This window comes from Gossypium raimondii, chromosome 13 (genome assembly GCF_025698545.1).
Source record: "Gossypium raimondii isolate GPD5lz chromosome 13, ASM2569854v1, whole genome shotgun sequence".
Taxonomy (NCBI): Eukaryota; Viridiplantae; Streptophyta; class Magnoliopsida; order Malvales; family Malvaceae; genus Gossypium; species Gossypium raimondii.
In genome coordinates this window covers 58130835-58147841 of record NC_068577.1, presented here as the reverse complement: position 1 = coordinate 58147841, position 17007 = coordinate 58130835, and the positions used below count along the sequence as shown (strand labels likewise).

The 17007-nt window shown below is 36.5% G+C and overlaps 4 protein-coding genes across 4 annotated transcripts; all 4 read right to left on the bottom strand.

Annotated features, from left to right (window-relative positions):
* Positions 1-981: 981 nt before the first annotated feature.
* LOC105781855 (E3 ubiquitin-protein ligase SDIR1) lies at positions 982-3870 on the bottom strand. Its single transcript, XM_012606380.2, has 8 exons — positions 3721-3870; positions 3566-3620; positions 3392-3444; positions 3074-3302; positions 2825-2936; positions 2654-2702; positions 2273-2398; positions 982-1395 (listed from the first exon to the last, which is right to left on the bottom strand). The coding sequence occupies exons 1-8, from the start codon at positions 3796-3798 to the stop codon at positions 1270-1272; spliced, it is 828 nt and encodes a 275-aa protein (XP_012461834.1). The 5' UTR covers positions 3799-3870; the 3' UTR covers positions 982-1269.
* A 1935-nt stretch (positions 3871-5805) lies between these two features.
* LOC105781853 (pentatricopeptide repeat-containing protein At5g59600) lies at positions 5806-7665 on the bottom strand. The gene has a single exon (XM_012606373.2). It carries the CDS (start codon positions 7387-7389, stop codon positions 5806-5808), a length of 1584 nt encoding a protein of 527 aa, XP_012461827.1. The 5' UTR covers positions 7390-7665.
* Positions 7666-7977: 312 nt separating this feature from the next.
* LOC105781850 (protein TOC75-3, chloroplastic) lies at positions 7978-13365 on the bottom strand. The gene is made up of 7 exons (XM_012606370.2): positions 12109-13365; positions 10107-10328; positions 9881-9988; positions 9564-9755; positions 9226-9474; positions 8616-8870; positions 7978-8426 (listed from the first exon to the last, which is right to left on the bottom strand). Exons 1-7 carry the CDS (start codon positions 13252-13254, stop codon positions 8187-8189), a joined length of 2412 nt encoding a protein of 803 aa, XP_012461824.1. The 5' UTR covers positions 13255-13365; the 3' UTR covers positions 7978-8186.
* A 262-nt stretch (positions 13366-13627) lies between these two features.
* Positions 13628-15937, bottom strand: LOC105781851 (L-type lectin-domain containing receptor kinase IV.2). The gene has a single exon (XM_012606371.2). It carries the CDS (start codon positions 15852-15854, stop codon positions 13833-13835), a length of 2022 nt encoding a protein of 673 aa, XP_012461825.1. The 5' UTR covers positions 15855-15937; the 3' UTR covers positions 13628-13832.
* Between the last annotated feature and the right edge of the window lie 1070 nt (positions 15938-17007).

The window sequence follows — 17007 nt, the reverse complement described above, 5'->3', positions numbered from 1 at the left end:
TTTACAGTGTTGATAATAACAGTGAAACTCACACTGGGAACTGTGAAGCACTAAACCTTTCAGCATTCACATGTGTTTAAATACGATACAATAATATATGTTGGATACGATATAATAGAAAAATCGCAATGTCATATTTATGTTCAGGATTTTGATACCAAAAAGTATTTATATTATTTTTTTGCTTTTAAATTTAGTAATATTCTTTTGTCAACTTTGATATTTGCATTTGATAATTTTTTCATTTTGGTCCTTGAATTGGACTCCATAAAAGATATGATGATATAATATTTTGATATTGTGTCACATCATCACTCGAAAAATTAATATTCTGAACTATTATTAATGTAAAATAAAATATTAAAAACCTTAATCACTGCTCTCTCTCACATTGTTCGCGATAAAATGTGATTAAACCTATCTACATAGCTCGTGTACATAAAATCTAATTTAATCATTTTTAACTTTTATATTCTTAAAATTTAAAATTTCAAGTTGTTAAATTCATTAAATTAAAGATTATTATTTTAAATCTCATTAATAAACATATAATCATATCTACGAATGTGTTATGTCAACCTTCTATTTTCATGTAATACTCTTAAAAGACCATCTCATTCTATTCAATGAATTTAACAACTTTTATTTGGAGCCGAAAGTTCCCATTAGAATTTTAAAATCCAAAATTCAAAAATATAAAGATGAAAATATCAACATAATCAAACTCCACAACTAAATTTTCAAAATTCAAGGACTAAGAGTAAAATACTATCTTCTAAATTTATGAAACAAACTCCTTTTAAAAATTAACATATTCGACACTAGTTCCAAAATCCGGATTGTTTTTCCATTTAAGATACGATAAAATGCTAACAAAATATCCAAAATTAAGATGCAAAAAAGTTCCATTATAGTCCAAGATCATAAAAACTGCTATTCCAAGAAGCCCTTGGCAATAAGATGATTGATGGTAATCAGCAATAAATGAAAAGTCTCATTGAGATTGCATAAATTCCAGTCAACTACATGCTCGGATGTCGGGATTGCCGACCCCGATAATCCCTAACACTGATGGGGCAAGAAACAGCATAAGTCAAAGAGAAGTTAAATGTACAAGGCTAAGCATGATGAAACTCTAACCTCAGTTCCTTCCATGGAGCCGAAGATAGATAAGATTCCAATCCTAAAGGAGATCTGAAGATGGATCTCCGGAAAAATTAATGTTTAATGTAAATATATACTTCGGATTGTATTACCAGGGGAGTTGAGTTAAACCATGTCCGAATCATCTGATTCACTCTCCCTGTTTTCCTGCCATCCCGACCCCATTCTAAACTTACATACTGGACATGTGCCTTGCTGCCGCAGCCATGGATCAATACAGGTGGTATGGAACTGTAAGAAGGAAAAGTTAATTGATGCATCAAGTTTCATAAAATCAAAAGGGCGTGGAGATAACCTCCATTTACAGCTAGGAAAGATTTGGACTTGGGATTTATCTTCAAGCATCATAACCGAGGACTAAGCATAAAAGAACTAAAGAAGCAAGAGGAGACTAATGAATCATCAAGAATTAAAAATGATATGCAAAATTATATGTCAAGGACAGACTTCTAATCATGACAGTAGGTCATCCATTTGAGATACGAAGGAAGCATGTGATTTTGAAACATTTGATAATGGTAAAAGTATCATGGAAGCCGTTGTACTAGAAGTCAGATAGCATTTTGTCTCCTTTACTAAAAAAAATGAACAAATTAATCATTGTACAGTAACTCAAAGAGCAAATTGGTCATTTTTGTTAAAAATTTCATCCATTTTTACCATTAAAACCCAGTGTGGCTGATGAAATAACAAGACAATGATATGTGGCATACGACATGTACATCATGCTAATGCACATGAATCAGTTTTTAATAGTAAAAATAGATGGAAATTTTTAACAGAAAGACCAATTTGTTCTTTGATCTAATGTACAGACACTAATTTACCCATTATTGTAGTACAGCAGGCAAAATGCAATCCGAAGGGCCTCCATAGTACTTTTACCATTTGATAACATGAAATATTGCACTGATTTTGTAATACTTTTGTAGTTCATAGGCTCTATTCTCTAAAAAACTCGATATTGCACTCTTGACGAGGCATATTGGTTGCTGTAATTCATTTTCTTTTCACATAAGAGACGATGACCGAAGATATTGGGAGAAACAGTACACCATAAAATCATTAGATGACAAAAGAAAACATGAGTAGACTGTAAAAATAGAACCTGATGCAAACATGGCAAGCTCCGAACAAGCTCCCCCTCATTGACTTGATCCAAGCAAATAGAGCAAGTTAGTTCATCATCTGAAGCCTTCATGTTCCCATCACCTTTCCGGGAATCTTGCTTTTGCTGCAACACATATTTGGGACTTTAGACTATAAAAACGATCCATGAAACAGCACATATGAAATGGTTCGGAAAGAATCTTCAACACTTTAATTTCTCTCCGATTATGTCAATTTTGTATAGGAGATGTTCCTGATAACTTGTTATGTTACCGAGATCTTCTTTGAAACATATAAAACTTCATGAAAAAGCAACTGAAAAATAGAATGAGCAACTGCAGAAGGGATTTATATAAAAAATAGAACTAATTATTGATACCTCAATTGTGACTGACGAAGAAGATGCCTGTTGCAATGATGATCCTGCACTGTAAAAATAACAAGGAAGATCAGTTGATTGAAATATGAATTTGATCACACAAAAAATAAAGCAAGCCACAGATGCTAGTTCACAACCAAAGCAAGCTATAGGTAGTAAAATCTTGAGTACCTCTCCGGGCCATGGACCTTGTACTTGTGCACAGGTAAAGCATTTATATCTTCCTCGCTCATTGAATGACTTGTGGAAGTATTATCATCCAACACTCTCAGGGTGTCATAATCTATAGAAGAAAGGAAGTATTAATCTTCAAAGAACCAAACTAGTAACAACCAAAACCCTTTTGCATATCATTCAGTGCATGTTAAAAACTAAACCACAGAATCACATCGGTGAATTTTGAAAAAGAAAACAGCATACCTAGGTCATCAAATTCACGATCGAGAAGGGCAAGTTGGAGTCTTAGTCCTTGTAAGCGTCCTCTTGTAGCAAAAGCTATTGATGGTGGCATGTGCAAACGCAACTCGGTATGACCAAGCAAACCACTAGCTGCAGCAGCGTGAGCTCGAGCCTGAGCTTGAAGTTGCTGACAAGTTGCATACATCCTAAGGCTAGTAGCCATTAAAAAGATGCCTACTACTAGCCAAAGCTGCACGCACAGACAGAGAGAATACATTCATGATGTGTTAACAGCTAGCATGCTCCTAGTGATTCAGTGAATGTGTATTGTGTACGTACCAGAAAATTTGGAGACATTTGGTGAGAGTTTAAAATCATGAATAACAAAAGAACTGCCAGAAAACAATCGGGTAACAACAGTTTAGAAATACAAGTTAGAAAGACAATAAGGAATGATTCAGTGACAAAAAAAGAAAAAGAAACAAACAGATGCAATGGAGAACATAACATTACCTGTAACAAAGAAGGCCAGTGAATTGGAATTAACAGGCCGAGATGCATGTATACGCTGGAAAAGGAATAGCACAATGACAGATAGAGTCCCGTTATACAGTATTTGATGATTGTGCAACCAAACAAGTATACAGGTATGGACAAAGCTAACATACCACGGCAGGACGTTCATGAATAAATCCTGAAAACCCGCTCTCAATATCTCCTCTACTACCTCGGAAAACAAAGCTCATTGTCACAAAGACTCTGAAACTTCACTTGTCTAAAAGGTGGGAGATGCTAGACAAATAGCCTCTTCTCTTGCAACCTTCAAATCCTATGACGTTTCAAACATATAAGTCATCAAATAAAGCAGGGATAAACGAAATAAATGCTTTACTAAATTGAAATCGACTCAAAATTTAAGGATTAATAGCTAAAAACACTTTCTACATATGATAACTAAATATACTCGTTTATCAAAACACAGTAAGCTCTGAAACGGCCATCACAAATCCAAAGATTTCAATCTTGTTAACGAAAATTATGACTAAAATACTGTTAAAAACTTCTCCAAGCTCCAAAGATAAAGTACCATAACAGTTGGAAACAGAATCATAGTAATCCCATTACAAATGAAAACGATCTAGACCTAACCAACCAATTTAATGATTCAATTGGCTTTCAAATGCCATTAAAGCTTAACAAATCCAATAGAAAGTTTGTTTATAGCTTAGAACCACCATATTTATCTATTTCTCAGTTCCTAAAAAATTACTTAAAAAAATAAAACAATGAATCAAATTGTTCGATAACTGCAATGTCATTTACATTATCAATTATCATTATTTTACTAATTTAACATCGGCTCTAAAGCTCCATTGTTTTATGCTAATTAAGCCATAGTTTACACATTCTCATAAGCAGAGATTCAAGCTTTACGATTTAAAAACCTCATGTTGTTAATACGATCAAATACAAAGATAGAAGCAACCGCGAAATCAAGCAAAACGAATGAATTTAAAATAAGACAATATTAGCACAGTAACTTAAATTGCACTGTATGAATCAAAATCTCATGAGGCTAAAAATTGAGGAGAAATCGCAATGGAAAAGCAAAACAAGAATATCAATTTTTCCTCCGTTTTTTTTCTCAGCAAACAAACAGAATTCAATACCAAAAAAAAAAAAACAAAGCCGAAAAGTTTTACTTACACGACACACGAAGATCAGTCGATCAAACGGCCGTCCATTTAATTGAATAAAATGAGCAATTTTCAGAGAAAATTACAAAAAAAAAAGGGAAAAGAAGAGAATGCAATAAAATTTTCTCTCCCTTTCGATTTACGCTCTCTTTTTATTTTTGTCAGAAATTGTACTGTTCATAGCGATTTATTTTTTATCTTTTTTCTAATTTCAGTTTTAAGGTTGAAGAGAGAAAGCTCTAGATAGTGCCACGTGGACCTGCTTTTAAATCTAACCGCTGCCATGTTACTTGTCGACGTGGGTGAATTAATATGAGCCGTTGGATTTTGCATCTTCGCCCATTGTGAGTATTTATTAACCGAGGAGACCCGGCATAGGAAAAATAAAATAAAATAACAAATACTATAGGGTTAATTTCATCAAACGTCCCAAACTATGACATAAATTTTAAATTGATCCCTAATCTTTAAAATATTCTAAACTGAACCCTCAAAATATTTTACACTTGCATTGATGGTTTGAATTTGGAAAACCTAATAAATTGTACCAGAAAGAACATTAATGTGAGTAAAATTTCGGGTTCGTTTAAGAAGAATTCGAATTCGACTCAATATTTTTGAGTCAAGCTGCTTAAACTACAATTCGAGCAAAATCGAGTATCTTAATGTTTAACTCATGTAGATCACCAGCTTGGGCTTTTTTCAGTTTTAGTTAACATTGAAAATCTTTTATAACCAGAAGTTAAGTTCGAGTTTAAGCACAAAAATTGAGCTTTTTACCAAGTAAACTAGCTATGGCAAGTAGGCTCGAGCAATTCAATCTTTATGTTGAATTGAGCTCGAGCTTTGAACTTCAAATTTCGAATCAAGCTTAAGTTACCTTCTAATAGAAACGAAATACTCGAAGAAACTGGTAGAAATGTTACCTTTTTGGCTTTGCTTGTAGCTTTCAACAGACCCGACAAGCCCTTTGGTTTCAGACCTCTGTTCATGCAGGCAGATAGTTATGGCAGCTACACAACCAGTAGAGCAACCGAATAACGCAAGCCAAAGAAATTACAAGCCTTCTATCCAACTACATCCTAGAAACTTTCTCAACCTCTTTTTCTTCATCATCGTCTTTATCTTTTCAACATTTCCCCAACTACCAATATCAGCATATAAATTCGCCAACAACAGATTGTTTCCTTTGCTACCAGGCTCAAGCTCCCGTAGATGCTTAGCTGCTAGTTCAGCAAGATCGATATTCTCATGGTTCCTACATGCTCCTAATAATGCACCCCATACAAATAAATCCGGTTCCATAGGCATTGTTTTAATAACATCATAAGCCTCATCGAGTTTCCCGGCTCGACCTAAAAGATCTACTAGGCAAGCATAATGTTCTACCCTTAGGGAAATCTCATACCTCTCTTGTATCGAGTTGAATAAACTCTTTCCGAGCTCAACTAATCCGGCATGGCTACATGCATTAAGGACAGCAATGAAAGTCATGTAGTCTGGCTTCTTTCCTTCCTTCTCCATTTGTTCGAAAAGCTGTATTGCTTCCTCGCAATATCCATGATTTGCGTACCCGAAAATCATCGAATTCCAGGTAACAATGCTCGTTTCAGACATTTTGTAAAACAAAGTTTGAGCTTCGGATATAAAGCCACCCTTGGCATACATATCAACAAGAGCACTCTTCACGTAAACATCATCTACAACTCCAATCACTGTTGCATATCCATGAACCTCTTTCCCATGTTTCAAATTAACTGTATTCATACAAGCAGGAAAAAGACTACTAATTGTAGCCGAGCTCGGATATAACCCTTGTTTCATCATCTTCTTAAAAGTATCAAAAGCTTCATCATATTGAAAATTCTGTACAAACCCCGATATAACAGAAGTCCATGATACAACATCAGGCTCGATCCCGTTATCCAACATCGATTCAAAAACTTTAGACACTGACAAATGATCACCTTTCTTTGAAAACCCGGCAATCAAAGTGTTCCAAGTAACCACATCGGGCTTAACTCCTATCAATTTCATTTCCTCCACTAAACTTAACCCTTCTTCTACAATCCCCATTCGAGCATACCCCGAAACAACAGCATTCAAAGCTACCAAATCTTTCACAAACATCCCATCGAACACTTTTTTTGCCTTCTCAACTTGTCCGCATTTCGAATACATATCGATAAGGGAACTTGTAATAAAAGCATCACTTTCGAAAGATTTCTTGACGCACAAGCAATGTATTTTCTTCCCCGTTTCTTGATCCAAAACATGTCCACAAGCTTTCAAAACACTGGGGATAAGGTATTTGTCGATTCCCAAACCTTCTGTTTGCATTTCGGTGAAAACACCAATCGCCTCCTGATAATACCCGCGTCGAGTATATGCCCTTATGATTGAAATCCAATGATGGATATCTCTTTTGGGAATTTTATCGAACAGTTTACGAGCAATTGATAGTTGGCCACACTCTGTGTAAAAAGCTATCAACTTGGTAGCCAAGTATGTCAAATGAGCCAACCCTTTGACGATCAGGTGCGCATGAAGTAGTTTTCCTGGTTTCAATGCTCGATCATGAGCGTAGGTTTCTATAAGATTGGCGTAGGCATCAGTGGATGATTGAAATGAACGGTGCATGATGGGCAAAATCGAAGAAATGCTTGGCTCCGATGATTGGGTAATGTCATATATAAACTATTAAGGGTTAATATCACTTTGAGTCCATTTTGGTATCTATTTTGGTGTATGAACTTGATAATTAAGTTCATTTTCCTCTCTACATCCATTATCTGAATTGACATTGCTTATTCGATTAATAGTTGCAGGTTCAAATTCAAATATCCGAACCCACTAGTTAAAATTTTAGCAAATTAGAATTCAAATTTTATGAATTTAAATATCTGAAAATTTTCCGACTTGCCACCATTCCAAGAGACTTAGATACCTTTAAAAATTTACACTCAAAGTCACTGAACTATTAATAAGTTTACATTTTAATCACTTCATTTTAAAAGCTACAAAACAATCACACTCAAAATTACTAAACTATTAATAAATTTACATTTTAATCACTTCATTTTAAAAGCTATTTTAAAAGCTACAAAACAATGACTGAAGTACTCAAAAATTTTCAAGTAGGAGGAAATAGGGGTATTATTTTGAGTTAGAAAAACCCGAAAATGAATTCGGTTCTGTTTTTATTCTTTGAGAACATGAAAGAGTATGTAATCAAGCACCAACAATTTCCTTATAAATCCTTGGTTTTACAGAACAAGATAAAATTATATAGCACAAAATCGAAACAAAATTTATTTGACACAAGAATATGCCTAGTTCCATACTTCTCAACAAGATTTTCTAAGATAAATAACAGTTCAACCATAACCGGAACCTGTAACGGCCCACCTTAGCAGAATTAGACCCGAAATCACATTTTAATATCTTTCTCCAAATCGGAAGAAGACTGCACCAGTTCCGTTGTTATGGTCAACAGCATACTCAGCTCTTACTAGTCCTAGTTTGACGCCAACACCGTATGACGAACCATGTCCCATTCGCCTGTAGACTTCTGTTGGATTCCCCTTTACATCCTTTGAACTTCCAAGATCGTTACCATGCTCTGCAAATGCATACACGTGTGTATTCCTCAAGGGTATCCGGATCTCAGCTCCGAGCTGCAGGTAACATTAGAAAATGGTTTTCAGATAAATTTTAGTAATTTCAAATAATGTAACACTTATTCTGATCTTGGTTCCAAAGGCTTTTTTATCATTAGCTTCTGTTTCTGTGCGAAACATAAGTAATGACATTGAAAAACAAACAAAAGATTAGGAAAAGAAGTAGGTATCTCCAATCCTTCTTACCTCAAGAATGTTTCGAGCAGCACCTAACTCACCCATGTTATAACCTCTCACCGAATAGGGGCCCCCAAGTGTAAAAGCATCGTAACTTGGAAGGTCGCCCACGCAACCTCCATAATGTCCATGAAGGACTAGAATTGGTGGTGGGGATTTACCGGCACCTTCTTCCACTTGCTTTAGTTGGAGGAATCGTGTAATTGTTAGTTGGTGGCGGTTAAAGAACGGGAACTTGGTGCCTATGCCAAGTCCTTGGTCCACCTACATTGAATAAATATATGTCCGCAATTAGCTATGAAACAAATTTTAGGCAGACTAAAATGTATATTTATGCATAAACTACTGATGTTACTCGGACTCAGGGATGAGTGCTGGATAAGGGTATGTACTTGATACATGCATGCTCGATTCTTTTCCTATATTCATATATTTTGAGGATTAGACCCCCATGTCCCTTTTTGAATATATTTTATTGCTCGTTAGAATGAATCCAACATATTAAGGCCCATTTACAAGTATGCTTTCACCTCATTCCCGATATTAATCGGTGTTAGAAAAGACAGACTATCCTAATACAATCAAAAGATTCACAACATAAATATACAGGCAGGCTAACCTGGAACACATTTCTCTCGCCAACAATGGCTCCATTTACAAACTTGGTATTATCGCGTGTGATATTCGCTTGTAGAAATGCCATTCGATCAACACCGGTACCACTGAGTGTGGTCGGGGGTCCATCAGCGCTGATGCCTCCACTTGGAAGCACTCTTTGACCGTTTGGAGATATATGACTGCTTTCATCACGAGTTGTTATCTCTTCCATCACAAGTCCGTAAGTGAATTTGCTTTGACGAGTGAAATTCTGGCATAATCATATCAATTATAAATGATTCCGGAGACACAGATAATCCAAAAATCACTTCAAAAACTTCTTTAAACATAGCAGATTACCTCTGTAATGTTAAATTTAACACCAGCTCGATCAACCCATATTGGTGGGACTTCATCAACTCCTGGCCCACCAGTGAAAACTGGGCTCAGTTTCCGGCTGTTGAAGCAGTTTGCACGAAGAGTTCGGTTGCGTGGATTATAAACACCATCCAAATATGGATGCACATATTCTAGCTTGAAAGCAAGATCATCCTGAAGAAAAGAATAATGGGAACATTGTAAGATGAAATTTTACACTAAACACTGACGAAAATAGTCATTACAAGAACCACGAGAGAGGGAGATACACTGACATGATTATTTGGGGAAAAAGATACCTGAGGATTAAAAAAGTTACTGGTGGTCAATGAACCGAGAATGGACCTGTTAAGCCCTTTGAGATTTCGGTGCTCAAAAGATACAGTTCCACCAGGTTGAAGTGAAGCCTAGAACGAAAACACAGCACGGTACGCACACAATATAAGAAACTATAAGTTCAATCAAAATATCTTATTACCTACATGCAGAATTGCAGAGTAAAAATATAAAACTATATTTACATACCAACGTGGGATGGCCCCCACGTCCGGGTACAATACTCCACTCCGTACTGACTTCGGCTGATTTTTGATCCAGCTCTTTGAGCTTTATTTCAACAATGATGCCCCCTTCGTTCTTCTCATCAGGTTGTGGGTTCACTTCAATATTTGAAAATAAAGCCAGTGAGTTTATGTTCCTCAGGGCTTGTTTCCCAGCTTCAATATTAAAAACATTGCCTTGTCGAAGCTGTAAATCAAAAGCACATACATAAATCAACAATTAATCACCATAAAGACTGAAACTAGTTACTTCAATCGGCAACCAAAACACAACATTTGTGAAATGAATAAATAGGGATCGATTGCAACATCGTAACTAAAGGTATAAACTATCTATCAATCATTCATAGGAGAATACAATCAAACATTTCAATCAACAAAAGATCACTCATTACCTGTTTAATTGAAGAGGTATATCTTATTAGCAATGCTTCACAAGATCTTATCCAAAAGCAGTGAAGTCAGTGCTCGATATTCGTAATAGTTTTTCTTTCCTATACACTTGTATGCTATTTCATGTTCTGGTAACTATCAATTTAACTTATCTAATCATTATAGCAATTTCTGAATGAAGAAAACAATCAAATATTTGCTTCATGAATTTTATGATTGAACCAAAGATCAAATCCTACCATAACTAGCTATATTGCTCGGATTCCTCATTTTTCTTGAAGTGCCTACACCTAAAATCCATGAATGATGCATCGGGGATATGACCCTCAATGGACCCTCCTAATACATGGAAAAACTTAAACAGAGTATACTCGTATCCAGTACTCACACCTATGTACATATGTGTAACGCAGCTAACTAGCATTGAATGTCATTCAAATAGCAGAGTGCAAAATGTGGTTATTCATTAGTTTCCCATAGCTTAGAAATTACCAACTTGCTATTATATTTGGACTCCTCATTTTTCTTGAAGTACAAACATCTAATGCATATTGGACATATGGGCTATCCAACGTCACACCCAAGTCCCGGTAACATGACTAAATAGCAATGAAGGTCAAAAACTAGAAATTCAAATGCCAAAATGCACAATGTGGTTCTTCATTAGTTTTTCATAGCTTAGAGATTACAGACTAGCTATATTGCGCAAACTCCTCATTTTTCTTTAAGTACCCATATCTGATGCATATTAGACATATAGGCTATCCAATGCTCACACCCAAGTCCCGGAAACACAGTTAACTAGCACTAAAGACTGAAAACTATAGATTCAAATATCAAAATGCACAATGTGGTTCATTAGTTTCTCATAGCTTCGAAATTACCGACTAGCTATATTGCTCAGACTCCTCATTTTTCTTTACGTATCCTTACTAACACCAATATCTAATGCATATTGGACATGTAGGCTACGCAACACTCACACCCAAGTCCCGGTAACACAGCTAACTAGCATTGAAGGTCAAAACCTATAAAGTCAAGTATCAAAATGCATAATGTGGTTTTCATTACTTTCTCATAGCTTAGAAATCACTGACTAGCTATACTGCTTGAACTCCTATTTTTCTTGAAGTATCCATATCTAGCACCCATATCTAATGTACATCAGACATATAGGCTATCCAAAGCTCACACCCAAGTCCCAGTAACACCGCTAACTAGCAATGAAGGCCAAGAAGTATAAATTCAAATGTCAAAATACACAATGTGGTTTTCCATTAGATTCTCATAGATTAGAAATTACCAACAAGCTATATTGCTTGGACTCCTCATTTTTCTTTAAGTACCCATATCTAATGCATATTGGACATATAGGCTATTCAACGCTCACACCCAAGTCCCTGTACACAGCTAACCAGCAATGAATGTCAAAAACTATAAAGTCAAATATCAAAATGCACAATGTGGTTCTACATTAGTTTCTCATAGCTGAAAAACTACGCATAAACATTCAAAACAGAAAGTTAGAACATAAAAACCAAGAATCACAAGCTGTCTAGGCATCAATCATCTACCTGTCTAGGCAATTCTCTCCTCACAACAGGGAGCTGGGTATTCCCTTCAATAACATTCCCAAGCTTATCTTGGAACTGAATCACAAGCTGTGTAATATCCCCTTCCACAACTTCACACACCACTTCCTTAGTATTCAAGTTCCCAAAGTTAACAACTTGAGCACAAGCATACCCTTCATCATGGTACCATTTTTGAACCCTATCTCTTATCTTCTGCAACAACCTAGCACTCACTTTCCCTTGGTCCCTCAACATTTGTAACACTTCTCTATGCACTTGCATTGGCAACAAACAAGGCCTAGCTCTTTCAATCCTCCTTTTATAATCCTTCTCTTGGCTTTTGTAATACTCCAGTTTCTCCTTATCTGTCATATCAGGGTCCATTTCAATAGGCTTGGATTGAGCCATTAACCCCACGTTTATACACCTAAACCTATCAGCTGATTGCCAAGTGCTTTCAGCGAAAGAAATGGTTAACCCCAAAGTTCCATCTGGGTTTGTTTTGCCTTCCATATCAACTTTCTCGAACATACCACAAGTGGCTAAAGTTTCAAGCTCTTTTTGTAATTGGGTTTTTGTGTAGATCCCTCCTGGCCTTAATGAAACCATTTCGAAGAACGAATCTTCGGTTCCTACGGTGGTCCATCGCCGTCGATCGAAGAATAAAATCTCTGAAAGCTTGTATTTTTTGAACCCACTTAGCTTGTTGAGTTGAACAACGATGTTGGCTGGTAATCCATGAGAATCCCATTCTTGGTTTTGGTTGTTATCGTCTGCAATAGCCGGCGATGGAGAAAAGAGCTTTTCCCAGAAGTTTCCATCGCCACCGTTGTTTCCACCTCCACCACCGGAGAAACCACCACCTCCGCTACCGCCACAGTTGTTTCCGCCGCCTCCTGATAGAAGGGTGAAAATGGGGGTGATGCGGATGAGAAGAGTGGCTGCAGAAGCGGAGGCAAGCGCGACGGGTTTGGAGAGGGAGCGGAGGAAGGGAGTGGGATTCCGGGGTTCATCGTTACGAGAAGCGAACCGGCATTTAATGGTGGTGGCGCGTGAAGAAGCGCGCGAGGAAGAAGGAGGAGACGGCGGCAATTGCCGGCGGGTGGATGATGGGAGAAGGTGGGATGCAGCGACCAAAGAATGCATCTTTTTCCGGTGGGTTTTGGGGGAGGGGATAAGGGGACAAGCGACACTAAAATCTGTTACTGAGAAATTGGGTTTTACGAGAATGGCCGAAGTGAAGAGGGTTTTGTCAGCCGGACCTAAGGGGTTAGATAGTATATTCCTTGGATTAATTTGGATTTTAAAATTTTAAATTAAATTAATTTTAATCCTGCTATTTTGATTATTTTAAAAGTAAATTATATCATAATTCAATAAAAAATTTATTTCACTTTATTGTTAAAATCGCTATTATAGAGTTTTTTTTGTTCGTATTAACTACACCAATCGAAAGTTTTCTTTTCTATCTTTTATAATAAATTGGACTCACACATACATAATAATTTGCACATGATCGGGCTCAAAGATTCATACATATAATTTTATGTCGATAATTGAAGACATATTGTACATAAAGAAATTAGTATTCCCATACTTTGAAACTTGTACTAGTCTTGAATATGATTGGATCTAGTTTATTGTGATTGAACACATAACAAAATATATTTGTAGTAGACATGCATCCATATTTAACACTCATCTAATCTCAAATGATTATGGATTCACCTACCATAGCAGAGACTAGATTTGGTTGAACTAGACAAAGAAACGATAGAAATATTATCACTTGATGCTTGAAATGAAGTACCATTGAGAGATTCTTGGTTATGAGCTGTGATCAAACTATTTGTGGCAGAATCAAAAAAATTATTTGACAAAGAGGCATTACCGTCCAAATACTGCATTACTTTTCTCATGCTAGGCCTTATTTCTTGTGTGGGGTTTGCACAAAGCAAACCCAAGTTTAATATCAACTCCATTTCTTCCACCACATAGTTACCTTCCAATCTCGGGTCACTTGTTCGAAGAATCAAGCCGATTTTCCAATTCTCAAGGACCCAATCATACAAGATAACTTCTTCTGGTGATTTTTCAGGTTCGAAAGGTCTCCTCCCACAAGCAATTTCCAACATTAAGTTGCCAAAAGCAAACACATCTGACCCGGTTGTTGGTTTTCCAGTTCTAGCCAGCTCGGGTGCAATGTATCCAATTGTACCAACGAGACGAGTGGTTCGAGGATTCGATCCGTGGTTGTAAAACTTAGCTAGTCCGAAATCGCCTAATCTTCCATTAAGTTGTGCATCTAATAGAACATTGCTAGCTTTTATATCTCTATGAATCACAACTTGTTCCCAATCTTCATGGAGGTAAACAAGTGATGAAGCTACTCCTTTAAGGATTTTAACTCTTTGAGACCAATTAAGGTTCATTTTTTCATTGGTAAACAAGAAAGTGTCAAGGCTACCATTGGCCATGAAATCATAGACCAAAAGAAGCTCTCCTTTTCTCCTACAATACCCTAAGAGTTGCACCAAATTTCTGTGCCTCAACCTCCCCATAGTAGCAATTTCAGCTATGAACTCTTTCATCCCTTGTTTGGAACTATGCGAGACCCTTTTGATTGCAACTTGTTCATTGGAAGATGGCAATACACCTTTATAAACCTCCCCAAACCCACCAATTCCTAATAGTTCCCTTTCTTTGAAACCTTTAGTGGCATTATACAGATCCTTATAAGAGAATCTATGAGGCCCATATTCATGTTCCCAATCTTCTCTTATTTCTTCATATCTCCTTATCCACATCTTGTAAGCAGTTCCAATGAATGTTATAACCAGAAGACACGAGATCACCGATGGGACCGCAACCCGAAAATCGGGTTTCGCCCGAGGTCGGCTCCGGGGCGGTGGCGGAGGCGGAAGTTTGGCATAGTCTAAGCTTTGTGATTGCCCACTTTTGTTGAAGCTCCACCCAAGAATGTACTGATCACTTGGCACCGAACCAGTTGATGCGGAGAAACCAACATGCATAGATCCCGACATGGAAAGATTAAGGTTTGTTGATAAAAGAGGCAACCATGGTTTTTGAGTTCCAAAAGGAGCCATTGTTACATTAAGTAACATATCCCTTTCATCATAATCAATCCACAACTGAACTGGCTTTCCACTTAAGAGTCTCAATGTCTTGTTTTCCTTTTCCTTGTCCGAATAATAGCTTGCCGGAGCTGATACATAGGACTGTAAGCTGTTGATATCGATCCCGACATGGTTATCATCGATATCTTCGAACTCGGGGTTCTTCATCGTATCCAATTCAATCGCAAAAACGCGGTTGGTCGGGTGACCATTGCTGGTAATATTGAACAGGCCGAGGTATTGATTTGCAAGAGCTCTGTTGAAGAACTCAATTGATGGTGAGATAGTGAAGGTAATGCCATGGCCACCGAGTTTAGGGAGCTTGGGGACTATGGCAAACACAAAGGTCGTTGAAAACGACGACGTATTGAATTTGATCGGAAACGGAAAGAAAGCACGGCCGATTTGTTGATAGGAAGTGTTTGTTAACTCCAAAAGGCCATTTGGATGGATTTTGGCTATTCCATTGAGATGAAGATTGGATCCATGGAAGCCGTTGTAGACAAACTGGTTTTGGTTTTCAGCTATGGCTATGGAACTAATTATTACCATATAAACTAGAATACTCATGCTAACCGCCATTGATGACCAAACAAGATTGAAGAACATGAAAGAACAATGGGCTGAAAGAAATCAGTAAAAAAAATCTCTGCAAGTTTTCAAAGATAAGGTCTGGCTATTAGTCAATAACTCAAGACAATGTATTATAAATGGCAAGAAGAAAAGGTTAAAATATGCTATAAGTCCCTGTACTTTTATGTTTATTTTTTAGATACATGGTTACTAAGTGAAGGTTTTTTTATATATTTCAAAATGTTCCACCAACAAATTTAATTGTTGAACCTAAATTTTAAAATTTGAAAAGTGTAGAGACTAAATTTCTAAAATTAAAAATACAGGACTAAATTTTAAATTTGTGAAGAGTAGAGGGACAACATATTTTAACAAAAAAGGTTACACTCTAGTGTTAGCCATTGTACTTTATGAAATTTGTGGATTTAGTCTTTATATTTTAATTTGATCAATTTTAGTTAATGCATTTTTCGAATTTTAAAATTTTAGTCTTTAACCTAAACAACGACATTTAAATTCGTTTGGTTAAATTCAATTACTAGTTATGTACTAGTGTATATTTGTTGATTTCATTCATATTCTTCAATTGGTTCATTCTAAGTCCTTATACTTTTCGAATTTTGAAATTTCAGTCTCAACGTAAATGACAGTCCATTAACTTAATTTTTAGTAAGTACTATGTGTAATCAGATTTTGGAAATAACATAACTTAGGGTGAGTTTGGATGGGCGGTGCGTTACCTGCGATTAGTGTAAAAGCAGCGGTGGCGGTGAGATTAGATACTGTAGCGATACTGTAGCGTGAGACAAAAAGTAAGCTAAACGCACCGCACCGCACCGCACCCAATCGCCCATCCAAACCCACTCTTAATAACATTAACAATTATCATTCGGTGGAGACTGAAATTTTAAAATTTCAAAAGTATAATGACTAGAATCGATCAAATTAAAGATTATAGACTAAATCCATAATTTTCATAAAGTACAAACACTGATAACATGGTTTAACCAACAGACATCAATTTCCACAAGCATGACTTGTTTTGTTCTTTTAGGAGACTTCAACAATGACACAGACTTGGTCTACCATTGACTCCTAGAAGTTTCCTTCGCCGTGTTCGGCAGATTAATTGGTGGTTTAGGGAGGAAAACGACTTGTAAGCATGTAGAAGGGATTTACTATAACATAG